General features: G+C 56.0%; 1 protein-coding gene across 1 annotated transcript in view; it reads left to right on the forward strand.

Moving 5' to 3' along the window:
- The first annotated feature begins 3,117 nt into the window (after positions 1–3,117).
- Positions 3,118–14,196, forward strand: part of PRKG1 (protein kinase cGMP-dependent 1) — a 439,344-nt gene continuing 428,265 nt past the window's right edge. The window contains exon 1 of the mRNA XM_064145000.1: positions 3,118–3,501. Within this exon, the coding sequence (XP_064001070.1) occupies positions 3,191–3,501 (311 nt within the window). The 5' untranslated portion in view covers positions 3,118–3,190. The remainder of the gene's footprint in view (positions 3,502–14,196) is intronic.

Genomic DNA, 14,196 nt, shown 5'->3' on the forward strand with positions numbered 1-14,196 from the left:
CAGGATGCCAGGGGTTGGAAGGGACCTCCAGTGATCAACAGGATGTTAGGGGTTGGAAGGGACCTCTGGAGATCATCAAGTCCACCTCCCCTGCCAGAGCAGGACCATAATCTAGTACATAATTGTGGCCTCCTCTGGACCCTTTCCAGCAGCTCCAGGTCCTTCTTGTGCTGGGGGCACCAGAACTGGAGGCAGTGCTGCAGGTGGGATCTGAGCAGAGTGGAGCAGGGGGGCAGAATCCCCTTCATTCTGCTGATCACACCCCATGATTTTCTGCACATCCTTTCTGGTCTAGGCACTGCTGGCTAAGTCTCAGGCTATGCACCTCTGCTAGAAACCAAGTAATGTGGCTTTACTGCTTGTCACCAAGAAATTCCACACCAGTTTGGCCCCAGGGCTGTGACTTGTCTGAAGCCTGGCAGGATTCAGCTGACTGTGTTGCTGTCTGTCTCATCCAGAAGTTGGGTTTTCTTCTTAAGGAAGGAAAACAATAAAACCTGAAACATCTCAGCTGTATTGCTACTAAAATATTTTGTTTATCACCCATTCCTGGCTTGTAGGCAGCAGGAATTTGTCTGTTTAAGGACAACACTTCTTTAAAATGGAAATGTTCAGGAGTTGTTTGGTTCTTTTGTTCCCAGCCAGTTACGCAGAGTCAAAATGAAGGGAACAGAGGGAAAAAAATATGGTGAACCCATGGAAGCAACCAGGAGGCTTTCCTTTTGGCCATAGCATTGAGAGGCTGGAGAACTGAAGCCTTATACAGAGCCAAATCTTGTTGATTTTTGTAGTTTTTGTGTTTGGTTGGGGGTTTTTGTTATGTGCCTCTGAAAAATTGCAGGAGGTGTCAAAGATGGAGAAGGGGCTGTAGAGCCTCCAGCTTCCACATCAGGAGAAGTGTGGCCAGCAGGGTCAGGGAGGTGATTCTCCCCCTCTACTCCACTCTGCTGAGACCCCACCTGGAGTACTGCATCCAGTTCTGGAGCCCCCATTACAAGAAGGATGTTGAGATGCTGGAGCACATCCAGAGAAGGGCCAGGAGGATGCTCAGAGGGCTGGAGCAGCTCTGCTGTGAGGACAGACTGAAAGAGTTGGGGCTGTTGAGTCTGGAGAAGAGGAGGCTCCCAGGTGACCTTCTGGTGGCCTTCCAGTATCTGAAGGGGGATACAAAAAAGCTGTGGAGGGACTTTTGAGGCTGTGAGGGAGTGCCAGGACTGGGGGAAATGGAGCAAAGCTGGAGGTGGAGAGTTTCAGCCTGGAGGTGAGGAGGAAGTTGTTGAGCATGAGAGTGGTGAGAGGCTGGAATGGGTTGCCCAGGGAGGTGGTTGAGGCCCCATGGCTGGAGGTGTATCAGGCCAGGCTGGCTGAGGCTGTGTGCAGCCTGCTCTAGGGTAGGGTGTCCCTGGGCATGGGAGGGGGTTGGAACTGGCTGATCCTTGTGGTCCCTTCCAACCCTGACTGATTCTGTGATTCTATGATCTGAGCAGAGGCCAGGCCCTCTCAAACAGCAGCGTTGAGCAGTTGGAATTCCTCATCCCTTCTTTTTTTTCCCCTTTAAAAATTGGTTTCTAAAGACCATCTGCAGGTGGAAGGCTGGAACTTTGGATTCGGCCAAGTGCCAGCAATGCAACAGCGAAAAATAAAACCTCACAACAACCCCAGCTGAAAAAGCTCAGTCCCATAACCACAGGCTCTGTTTGGATGTCTCTCATTTCCAGCTAATGCCCAAATGGGAGGTCTAGACAGGCTGCTAACGCAGCTACAAACACCACCCACCTCCAAAAAATGTCTCCATGGCTGCATCCTCCCCCTCTTCTTCCCCAAATCAAACTCCTAGAGAGGGAACTGCAGCAGCTGCTTCTGCTGCCCTGCAAACATCTGAGCAAAAGGGGTGTCTCCATTCTGCAGGACCTCTGGCTGGACTCTGAGGGGGCTTTGCTCCCATCTCCTCCAGTCTTACCAGGAACCCCCCCAGACTGGCTATTTTCTTGCCCAGAGATCCATCCTTCAGCTCTGGAGGGCCAAGCCCAAGAGCTGCATCGCCACGTTACACATCGCTGTCCCTTCTGCACTTGGCAAATGTGGGCAAGGCAAAAGGAATCAGAGTCCCTTGGCACAGGGAATTCAGCTTATGTAGCTTATTCTCTCTCTTTTTTCTTTTCTTTTCTGTATCATTTTTGTGCTGTGGACCTGTGGACGCAGGTAGAAGTGGCATATTTGTTGGCACACAGAAAATCCCTATGTGTGTAGCATCATGCTTGCACACCGGGAAAAATCCCCCCGTGTTTGGCACAGTTCTCACTTTCCCCACAGGGAATTTGGGTTACCAGAAGTCCATTTCCCATACTGGAAGTTGAGTTGTTGAGCTCAGTGCTCCAAGCCCCACATGCCCTGCCTACAGGCTTTTCCAGTGCAGGCGGACTTGACCGATATTCCCAGCACAATCTGGGCGTTTGGAGCTTGAGCAGAAGCCATGCCAGGCACTGGCTTCGCTGGGAGAAGACAACGAAAACCGGTTGCTCAAAAAAGAAGGGGGGGGGGGGGAGAAGTAAACGGGAGGTAAAGCCGGCAAGTTGTGTGGCGAAAAAGTAGTAGCTTTGGTTGGAGCAGGAGCCGGGGAGCAGGGGACACCCTGAAAGCGGGACAGGGAGGGCAGCTCTGCGCAGCCATCTCCCGAGGCTCGGACCTGTTCGCAAAGGCCGGGAGGGGAGGGCTCGGCGGCGGGTTCCCGGGGGGGAGCCGGCGGCCAGCCCCCTTCCCCGCATCCCCTCCCGCCGGGAGCCCCCGTGGGCGGCAGCGGGGGGGAGCGGGAAGGAGGGAGCGGGGAGTGCATGTGCATCCCGACAGGCGCCCCTGCCGCCCTCCCCCGCCGCCTTCCCTCCTTCCCTCCCCCTCCGTGTGTGTGTGTGCTTCTCCCGCTCCTTCTCCAGCCCGGCCTGACGCAGGCGGATCCAGATCGCCCCTAACAACCCCGGCTCCGGAGCGCGGTGCCGGTGGCGAGGGCCGGCTGCGGCGGGGCCCCGGCGGGTAGCGGGGCCGCGCCGGGCCGGGTCGGGCCCGAGGACGGGGTTACGGGGGGTGGGGGGTGGGAGGGCGGCGAAGTTGGCCCAAGTGCTGGGAAGGAGGCAGGCGGCCCGGAACGAGGGGAAAGTTGCCGGGAGAAGCGAGGGGCGAGCGGAGCGGCAGGACCATGGGCACTTTGCGGGATTTACAGTACGCGCTGCAGGAGAAGATCGAGGAGCTGCGGCAGCGGGATGCGCTCATCGACGAGCTGGAGCTGGAGTTGGATCAGAAGGACGAGCTGATCCAGAAGCTGCAGAACGAGCTGGACAAGTACCGCTCGGTGATCCGGCCCGCCACCCAGCAGGCGCAGCAGCAGAGCGCCGGCACCTTGCAGGGCGAGCAGAGGACCAAGCGGCAGGCGATCTCGGCCGAGCCCACTGCCTTTGACATCCAGGACCTCAGCCACGTCACCCTCCCCTTCTACCCCAAGAGTCCACAGTAAGCAGTGTATGGGGGGTGGTGCTGGTGTCATCCCGGGTACCCACCGGGTACCACGCTCCGTGCTTCGCTGCTCCATCCCTCGCTGCTCCGTTCTTCAGCACCCTCCCCTTCCCCCACTCGCTGCCAGCGGGGCAGCCAGCGGGCTCCTCTTCCCCTCCATCCCCCAGAGTCGCTGGCACTGCCTGCTGCGATGGAGGGGTACGGAGCGGTGTCCCGGAGCGTGGCCGCCTAAGCCCCGCACCCTCCCGAGCGGCCCCGCGGCCGCCGGGGTGGGAAAGTTGCGAGTTCTGAGCTTGGGGGGCATTTGTGGTAAGAGCGAGCCCCGAGGTGGAGGCACAGCCGCTAGTCTCGGAGCCACCCGCCCTCGCCCCCACCCCCAGCCCCATCCCGCCGAGGAAGGCTCGGCGGCGAGCTTGGCAGGGTGGGGGAGTTGCTGCTGCTGCCGGCGGGTGGAACCGGAGCGCATCGCGGACTCGGGGGTTTTACCGGTGCGGGAAGGGACGGGAGGAACGCGGGGGGTCTGTCCCCTTCGGGAGCAGCGGTGTCCTGCAGGGAGCGGTTCACAGCGCGGCCCCGGGCAGAGAAACGGGAGCCCGGCAGGGTGCGGTGCCCGGGCTCGCCAGCAGCATCCTCGCCTGTTTCTGGCCAGCCTTGCCCGAGAGAGCGCTGGCGTGCTGGGGAGGGAAGGCAGTCGTAGAGGCTTGTTGCAGAGTCGTGGTCCGCTGAGGAAGGTGCACCGGGAGGGAAAGTTGCGGGGGGAACCTCGGCTTCCAGCTGCCAGCCCGCCCGGGAGATGCGCTGCCCTGGTTTCACGCCTGCCGCAGACTAGGCAAATTATAGCGATTTAATGGAGAAAGCGGAGACCGGGCAGGAGCAGGACCACTCCCTCCCCCTTCCTTTTAGTGTCTTTTCCTAGCCAATAAATCGCAGTGTGCTCCTTTAGGGAAGAAGAGCAAAGAGAGATGGTGCGCTGCTGAAGCACCTCGCTTCCTGTGGAGGGTGGCAGGGGCCGGCCCTGGGCTTCCCTGTCCCTGCCTGCTGCTGCTGGGCTGTGCCCCTCGGCTGCGACAGCTGAGGCTCGACCTCCTGCAGCCGCTGGCCAGAGCCACGTCTCCTTGGCGGCGGACATCTTCCTGGTGCAATTAAAGGGGAGCGCTGGGGTCGCTGGAGCCGCCGTGGTGGTCGTGGCTGTTGGCGTTTAGGCGGGATCAGGGCTGCAGGTCCTGTTAGAGCACATGGCGGGCAGTGCCCTCGGCATGGCGACGCTGTGACCCTCCGGAGCCCTAGGGCAGGCTTTAGCTCCCGGACCAGGGTGCCGCGGCCGCAGGCTGGCAGCCGGGCCGAAGTGAGGGCAGGGCGGGCGGGCGAGTGGCACAGGTGCTGCCTGTTAGAGTGGCACTGCTGGAAGGGAGCAACGCTGCCCAGGTGCTGCCCATTGCCCTGGCTAGGGATGTCCGTGCGGGAGCTGCCCGCAGGCAGCTGAGATGTACTCGTCTGTCCCGGAACACGCTCGTCTCCCTCGGTAGGTCACGGCCCGGGGCCAGACGGTACCGCTGGCCTTGCTCTGCCCGCGCAGCCTCGGCCTTTGCCGCCGCCATGGCGGGGACCCGCCGTCTCCTGGCAACGGCCGCGTCGGGGCTGCCCGATCGGGGAGCGCGGCCGCCACGGGCCGGCTCCGCCGCCGCCGCCTGAGGCCTCTCGGCCGGGCCGGCCTCCGTGCGGCGGGGCGGCTGCTGCCGCCGGCGGCTCTGCTGCCTGCCGGCTCCCCCCTCTTCAACCCGCCTCTTCCCGCCGCTGTTTCTGCACAGATATTTTGCCCTTTTAAGGCGAACGGCCGCGGCTCCGGAATCAGAAGGGAGGCGGCTGGATCAAAATCCGCCGAACCAGCCCCGAAACCCCGCAACCACCCGAAGCGTGGAGCCCCCCGGGCTGTGTGCTGGGGGGGGACATGGCTTCCTGCGAGCTGCTGGCGGAGCCCGGGCGTGGAGGGGCTCTGTGGAAGCCGAGGTGTGCCTGGTGGGTAGCTGTGCCGGGATAAGGCTCCGTGTTCTCAGTTAAACTGTAGGATGGTGCCTGACATCCAACCCCCTTGATTCTTCTCTCGGGCTGTGTGTGTGCTGTCCCCCCTTGGTGCCCTCAAAGTGTCGACTGAGCACCTCGGGCCTTGGGGAAGTGCTTGATGTCTCAGCAGCTGCCCCGGGTGAGGGGCCAATGTTTCAGCCTGCTGGAACATTCGGTTACCATTTCCAAGCTGGAATTTGGCTTCCCAGCTCTGTAACCGCCTTGCTGTAGGTCGTGCCTCAGGTGTGGCATCCAGCACTCACTTCAGAAGGTACTTGGAATCCTAGAATCAGTCAGAGTTGGAAGGGACCACAAGGATCAGCCAGTCCCAACCCCCTGCCATGCCCAGGGACACCCTACCCTAGAGCAGGCTGCACACAGCCTCAGCCAGCCTGGCCTGAAACACCTCCAGCCATGGGGCCTCAACCCCCTCCCTGGGCAACCCATTCCAGCCTCTCACCACTCTCATGCTCAACAACTTCCTCCTCACCTCCAGCCTCACTCTCCCCACCTCCAGCTTTGCACCATTCCCCCCAGTCCTGGCACTCCCTGACAGCCTAAGAAGTCCCTGCTCAGCTTTTTAGTAGTCCCCTTCAGGTCCTGGAAGGGCACAAGAAGGTCACCTGGGAGCCTCTTCTTCTCCAGCCTGCACAGTCCCAACTCTTTCAGTCTGTCCTCACAGCAGAGCTGCTCCAGCCCTCTGAGCATCCTCCTGGCCCTGCTCTGGACGTGCTCCAGCATCTCCACATCCTTCTTGTAATGGGAGCTCCAGTACTGGATGCAATACTCCAGGTGGGATCTCAGCAGAGTGGAGTAGAGGGGGAGGATCACCTCCCTGACCCTGCTGGCCACACTTCTCCTGATGTGGAAGCTGGAAGCTCTACAGCCCCTTCCCCATCTTTGACACCTCCTGCAATTTTTCAGAGGCACATAACAAAACCCCCCAACCAAACACAAAAAGTCCCTGCCCAGCTTTTTTGCAGCCCACTTCAGCTAGTTCCTGGAGACTGTCTGACCATCTGTGGTTGTTGCTCCGAATACTCATGACAAGTACGGCAGTGGATGTGCAGCTTCAGACCTTAGTCACTGAGGTGTAGCAGAGACTTGCTCACAGCTTCAGTGTTTGCTCTGCTGTTTGAGCCCTCATGCTGTGGTGACAAGAAGCCCTCTGAGCCTTTGTGTCCAAAGGTAGACATCTCCTGAGGTGACACAAAGTCTTTTCCTGATGGTGCTTGCAGCTATTACACCCACGTCTGTAATTGATAAGCACTTTAAATTTGAATGTCCTGATGGAAAGGGAGGTGCAGATGCCAAAATTAAGGAAAATGTGATGGTTTTTAAGGTATTTTCCAACTCAAACCAATCTATGGTTCCATTAACTGCGAATGTTGCTTGCCTGTAGTTCTTACAATGAGGGGCACAAAGATGATCAGAGGACTGCAGAAGATAGACTGGGAGAGTTGGGGCTGCTTGGCCTGGAGAAGAGATGGCTCCAGGCAGACCTCAGAGCAGTTTTCCAGTACCTGAAGGGGCTCCAGGAGAGCTGGGGAGGGACTTTGGACAAGGACTGGGAGTGCCAGGCTGAGGGACAATGGCTTTGAGCTGGGAGAGGGGAGACTGAGAGTGGAGATGAGGAAGAAATTGGTTTGAGTGAGGGTGGGGAGAGACTGGCACAGGTTGCCCAGGGAGGCTGGAGGTGCTGAAGGCCAGGCTGGATGAGGCCTTGAGCAAGCTGTGCCGATGGGAGGTGTCCCTGGCCATGGCAAGGGGTTGGAGCTGGATGGGCTTTGAGGTCACTTCCAACTTAAACCATTCTGTGAGTCTATGGAAGTGCAATCCAGGTGATTGGCTCTGTTAGTGGTGGGCTGTACCTGGGAGACTGAGTGAGGAAGCTCAACTGATTTGGTCAGTTTGGATCCATTAATGCCTAAATGTTGATGATCTTCTTATGCTCATCTACAGGCAGACTCAAACATGACTCACACAGTGCTCCTGTGTGGTTGAGGAGAGCTCCTTGTCTTCATTAAACAAATGTGACACAATCTTGATGACATTGCAAGGTAACTGTATTGCTGCTGGAGGTTAAGATGGAGAGGACCTCAAAGTAGAGGTGGAAATAACCAAAGTTCCGAGGAGGAGTTGACGTTTTTTGGCCTTCTTCATTCGTGCCTGTTATCAGTGACTCCTGAAGTGATCATCTGCAGCCTTTGGTTTTGACAAAGCCACCAAAGTTTCAGCCTGTCTACAGGCAGTGTAGAGAAGTAGAAGCAGCAAGAGGACACTTGGAAAGTCACATGTTTGTTAGCCTATGGGTATTTAGTTTTAGTTCAATAGTGATGTGTCTGTCCTTGTGGTCTGGTGGAGCACCTGAGAGGACTGGAGATGGGTAGGGGTCGTTGAAGTAGTAGTAGAAATTCTGCTGGAAACAAAGAGAGGTCATGTGAACCTGATGCTGAGGGGAATGGCTTGGTGGTGACTTAGTAGCATTGGGTTAGTGGTTGAGCTTCATGATCACACAGCATCACAGAATGGGACCTCCAGAGATCATCCAGGCCAAATCCCTGCCAGAGCAGTGGCACCTATACCAGATCACACAGGAACACATCCAGGTGGGATTTGAATGTCTTCAGAGTAGGAGACTCCACAACTTCTCTGGGCAACCTGCTCCAGGCCTCCAGCACCCTCACAGGGACAAAGTTTCCCCTCGTGTTCCCAGGACACCTCCTCTGCTCCAGCTGGCACCAGTGCCCCTTGTGCTGCCCTGGGCCAGCCCTGTGCAGAGCCTGGCTGTGTCCTCCTGACACTGCCCTGCACATCTTCAGCACAGCACTGAGGGCAGCCCTCAGGCTCCTCTGCTGCCCGCTCCCAGCCCCAGCTGCCTCAGCCTGGCCTCACAGGAGATGTTCCACTGCCTGTGGCAGCTTGGGGGCTGAAGTTCCCTGAGGTCCTTCTTGACCTGAAGGGCCCAGAACTGGACAAAAGATTTCAGATATTGCCTCAGCAAGGTAGAGAGAGTCGCAGGAGAACCTCTGTTGACCTACTAACTGCTTATAACTGTTAATATTCGAGGTCTCTTCCAACCAAAATGGTTCTGTGATCATGAGGACAACAGCTTGCCCAGGAGCATAATGTCCAGGGCAGGCTGGAAGCTCTCCAGACAAGGAGACTCCACAACCTCTCTGTTTAGCCTGCTTCAGGCCTCCAGCACCCTCACAACAAACAATTTTCTCCTTCTGCTCACATGGAACCTCCTGACTTCCACTTTGTGCCCATTGCCCCTTGTCTTGGCCCTGGGCACCACTGACAAGAGCCTGGCCCCAGCCTCTTGCCCCCCACAGCTCCTTTAGCTGCCCTCTGGGGCTGCTCTTCTGCAGGCTCTCAGCCCCAGGGCTCTCAGCCTTTGCTGCTCTCAGAGCTGCTCCAGGCCCCTCAGCAGCTTTGCAGCCTGCCCTGGACTCTCTGCAGTCTTGTCTGTCTTCAGCTGTAAATCCCAGAACTGTAGCCAGTGTTCCAGACGTGGCCAGAATAGAGGGTTAAGAGAATGTTCCTTGAGCTGCTGCCCACTTTTCTTCATGCACTCCAGGACACCACTGACCTTGGCCCACGTTTCTGGCTCATGGGGACCATGCCCACCAACACTCCCAGGTCTTTTTCCACAGAGCTGCTTCACAGCAGGTCAGCCCTCGCCTGGAGCTGGTGGAAAGTAGAGAAAACAAAGGTAGGAGCAGGATGCAAAGTCAAATGGAGAGGTGATGAGAGTCGAGAGATCTGAAGTCCTTGGTGGTGGGAGCCTCAGAGAGATAACTGCAAAATGTTTTGCCAGTTGTAGAAGACATTGAGAATAGAGAAAAAAATGACTTGTTTTTTGTTGAGTTCACAGCCTTTAGGAGTGCTTTGAGTCTAAGGCTGAGGAATGTGGCAGAATTCCAGAGATTGGATTTGGGGAGGAGTTGTAGTTAGGAGTTAAAAAAAAAAAAGTGGCTTGGTTGCATAGCCTGAGGAAGTACAACTGAAGTGCAAGAGGTGGAACCAAATTCCTTCAGCCGCCACACTGGCTCTTTCATGGCCAATGTGCACATCTGCTGTGGGCTGCAGGTGTCTTCTAAAGTGGTCAGAATGGTCCTCAGCTCCCCAGAGCAGCATTTGAAGAGTTTGTGTGCACTTAACCTGCTGCTGCTCAGACCTGGTGTCTACACCCTGCTGCCCAGGAGCCCTTTGCTAGTTAGAAGTCTCAAAGCAGAGTTCTGAAGAACCCAGCCCAAGCAAAGCCCAATCCAGCTCACGGCAAAACCCAGCCCAAGGCAAAACCCCTGCCTCTTCTCTTAAATCCTGTAATTCCCTCTATCTGGAATCCTTTGGAGGATCTTTCCAACAGAGTTCCACCTCTGGAACATGATGGCTGACAGGATTTGGTGTATTAAGAAGAGTGTGGCCAGCAGGTCCAGAGAAGTTCTCCTACCCTTCTACTCAATGGGATTCAGGCCACTTCTGGAGTCCTGGGGCCACTTCTGGGCTCCTCATGTCAAGGGAGACAGGGAACTGCTGGAGAGAGGACAAGGGAGGTTCTCCTCCTGCTCTGCTCTAGTCAGGCGACACCTGGAGTCCTGAGTCCAGTTCTGGGCTCCTCAGTTGCAGAAAGACAGGAAACTGCCAGAGAGGGTCCAGGGCAGGCTGCAAAGCTGCTGAGGGGCCTGGAGCAGCTCTGTGAGCAGCAAAGGCTGAGAGCCCTGGGGCTGAGAGCCTGCAGAAGAGCAGCCCCAGAGGGCAGCTGAGCAATGCTCAGCAAGAGCTAAAGGAGCTGTGAGGGGCAAGAGGCTGGGGCCAGGCTCTTGTCAGTGGTGCCCAGGGCCAGGCCAAGGGGCAGTGGGCACAAAGTGGCATCCAGGAGGTTCCATGTGAGCAGGAGGAGAAAGTTGTTTGTTGTGAGGGTGCTGGAGGCGTGGAGCAGGCTGCCCGGAGAGGCTGTGGAGTCTCCTTGTGTGGAGAGCTTCCAACTGCCCCTGGGCATTGTTCTCCTTGGCAAGCTGCTGTGGCAGGGGAGTTGGATTGGATGACCTTTAAATGTGCCTTCCAGTGTCACCATGCTGGGAGTCTGGGATTTTGGGTTCTGAGCTCAGAAGCTAAAACAACCTCCCACAGTGATAGTATCCTGAATGTTGGATAAGAGCTGTGAAACCAGAGGGGAGATGGTGGCCTATAACTCTGTGACTTTCTGGTGGTGGTCTTGTGCTGCAAAAAACACTTTATCAGCTGCAGTCAACAACAAGGGATGTGGTGGTCTGTGGTTGGCATCAAGGTGTAGTTTAGTATGGTGAACTCCAAGAAATGCATTTGTCATTGGCACTGAGAGCAGTTACCTGCTGTGATTGGAGGTTTTGTGATGTGACACAAGACCGAATACATCTGAATGTTGCTTAACAATCTTCTGGGGAAGAATTTATGAGCCTAGAAGGATCTGCTAAGTCTTGACTGAACATCTACACCCATCAGGGAGGTGCTGGAGTCCCCGTCCCTGGAGGTGTTCAAGAAAGGTGTGGCAGTGGCACCTGGGGACGTGGTTTAATGGCCACGGTGGTGTTGGGTTGATGGTTGGACTGGATGACCTTGGAGGGCTTTTGCAGCCAAAACAATTCCATGATTAATGCCAGTGGGTTTTTTGGTTGGGCTTAAGAGTTTAGGATTAGGACTTCACCGATGTGTTGAGGTCTAGGCTGGATGTGAGGAGGAAGTTGTTGTCAGAGAGAGTGATTGGCATTGGAATGGGCTGCCCAGGGAGGTGGTGGAGTGGCTGTGTCTGGAGGTGTTGAAGCCAAGGCTGGCTGGGGCACTTAGTGCCATGGTCTGGTTGATTGGGCAGGGCTGGGTGCTAGGTTGGGCTGGCTGAGCTTGGAGGTCTCTTCCAACCTGCTTGATTCTGTGATTCTATGAGTAGTGATTGGGCATCTTCTCTCCACTGGAAGTAGGTCTTTGAGGAAAGATTGACCAACCAATTTGAGATGTGGCCAGGAACATTGCCTTGAGGAATGATCAGCCTTAGGTTCCTGCTGAGGAGAGTTTTCCTTGGAAAATCACAAAATGGTGGGAGTTGGAAGGGACCTCCAGAGATCACTGAGTCCAGCCCCCCTGCCAAGGCAGGATACCCAGGGCAGGTCATACGGAACTCATCTGGATAGGTCTTGAAAGGCTCCAGAGAAGAATGCTCCACAACCTCTCTGGGCAGCCTGCTCCAGGGTTCTGTTACCCTCACAGTAAAGCAGCTCCTCCTCTCGAGGGCATGGTACCCGCTACTGACTGCTCTTGGTGGCTGTCAAGGGGTGGGGGTTACTTTCTCCTTGCTCTTTTTTTTGCAGCATGCTGCCACTCAACCCTTCTGGGGTTTTTTGCTCGGCTACAGCTGGCAGATGTGCATGGAGAAGCTTCTGGATGCTGGGAAGGACAGTCGTGGACTTCTTGCAGCCAGGTCTGTGGCACCTGTTGCTTACCCAGCAGCTCCATTCTCAGGCCAAGGCAGATTGTTGGAGCTGCCTCCTGAGCTGTCTCCTCTCTCAGCTCTCCAAACACCCTACTTGTTTCGCTTGGATTCCTGCTGCAGGGCTGAGAGAAATCTCCATGGTACTTGGCAGGTACTGAGGCTGTGTTGTGCAGGTTGATCTGCTTCCTGACAGAGCTTTTTTCTAGCAGAGTGGCAGAGGAGAGTAGTGAGTACCAACAAGCCAAGGCCATTTCACTCTCCTTTGACAGCCTTGGCCTTAGTGCTGTTGGTGACTGGGGCTTTCCTCCACGTGAGCAGCCCAACTATGTGACTTGCTCCTTGATGTCCTGGGAGGTGGGGAGTGAGTGGTTGCTACCAGCCAGGCTCTCTGTGAAGCCATTACTAGTGGTAGTAAGGAATAATTACAGTGGTTACTGAGCAGAGGATGGCACCCATTTCTAGTGCTTCCAGCACAAGAGGGACATGAAACTGATGGATCAGGTCCAGAGGAGGCCACAAAGGTGATCAGAGGCTTGGAGAACCTCCCCTAATGGGACAGATTGGAAGAGTTGGAGCTGTTGAGGCTGGAGAAGGCTTCAGGCAAACCCTAGAGAAGTCTCCCAGTAGCTAAAGGGGCTACAGGAGAGCTGGGGAAGGACTTTGGACAAGGGCCAGGAGTGCCAGGCTGAGGGACAATGGCTTTGAGCTGGAAGAGAGGAGACTGAGAGTGGAGATGAGGAAGAAATTGTTTTGAGTGAGAGTGGGGAGACACTGGCACAGGTTGCCCAGGGAGCCTGTGGCTGCCCCCTGCCTGGAGGTGTTCTCAACCAGGCTGGATGAGGCCTTGAGCAAGCTGTGCTGATGGGAGGTGTCCCTGCCCATGGCAGGGGGTTGAAGCTGAATAGGCTTTGAGGTCCCTCCCAACCCAACCCATTCTGTCATTTCATAATAAAGATTTTTCTATGCTGGTGCCTTGAGTTGGGGTCAGCTCTGCATCCACTTGTTCAGTCAGGTAATGTTTGTGCTTGATAGATGCTCTCAGGACCCTGAGGTGCTTTATTTAAATGGAAACAGGAGCCAGTTGAGAGGACCAAGCTGTTGAGGCCACCTGGTTTGTCATGTTTTGTCTGCCTCTTGCTGTGGTGAGGAATGGCAGTGCTGCAGCTTCAATGTTGTTGGGTTCTGCATAGCAGCAGTAAGCAGGAGAGCCTGCTCTGGTCTTCTGCAGCTTGTGGAGAGGAACTTTGGCCGGGCAGTGGAGATACAGCATTGGTGAAAGCACAGCAGTGCTCTTCAGAAACTGTTACATGCAGAAAGAAAGAGTTTTAGAATCATAGCATCAGTCAGGCTTGGGAGGAACCACAAGGATCATCTAGTTCCAACTTCCCATCCATGGGCAGGGACACCCTACTCTAGAGCAGGCTGGCCAGCCTGATTTTGGAGGGGAGAATCACTTGGGTGGGGAAAGCCCTTTTAGAGCATCCTGTCCAACCATTCTCTAACTCTGCCAAGGCTGGGGCTAAGCACCACAGCTCTGCCTCTGGGAAACACCTCCAGGGATGGGCATTCAACCACCTCCCTGGGCAGGCCAGGATGCTGGTGGCCTTCTTGGCCACCTGGGCACACCCTGGCTCATCTTCAGCTGCTGTCTGCTAGCACCTCCAGGTCCTTTTCTGCTGGGCAGTTTTCAGCCACTCTGCCCCAAGCCTGAAACCTTCATAAGGTTATTGTGACCCAAGTACAGGACCTCATACTTGGCCTTGTTGAACTTCATATAATGTCCAGTTTTGGGCCCCTCAATTCAAGAAAGATGTTGAGGTGCTGGAACATGTCCAGAGAAGGGCAACAAAGCTGGTGAGGGGCCTGGAACACAAAGCCTATGAGGAGAGTCTGAGGGAGCTGGGGTTGTTTAGTCTGGAGACGAGGAGGCTCAGGGGTGATCTTATTACTGTCTACAACTACCTGAAGGGGCATTGTAGCCAGGTGGGGGGTGGCCTCTTCTCCCAGGCAACCAGCAATAGAACAAGGGGACACAGTCTCAAGTTGTGCCAGGGTAGGTATAGGCTGGATGTTAGGAAGAAGTTCTTCACAGAGAGAGTGATTGGCATTGGAATGGGCTGCCCAGGGAGGTGGTGGAGGCACTGTCCCTGGGGGTGTTC

This window comes from Pogoniulus pusillus, chromosome 6 (assembly GCF_015220805.1).
Source record: "Pogoniulus pusillus isolate bPogPus1 chromosome 6, bPogPus1.pri, whole genome shotgun sequence".
Taxonomy (NCBI): Eukaryota; Metazoa; Chordata; class Aves; order Piciformes; family Lybiidae; genus Pogoniulus; species Pogoniulus pusillus.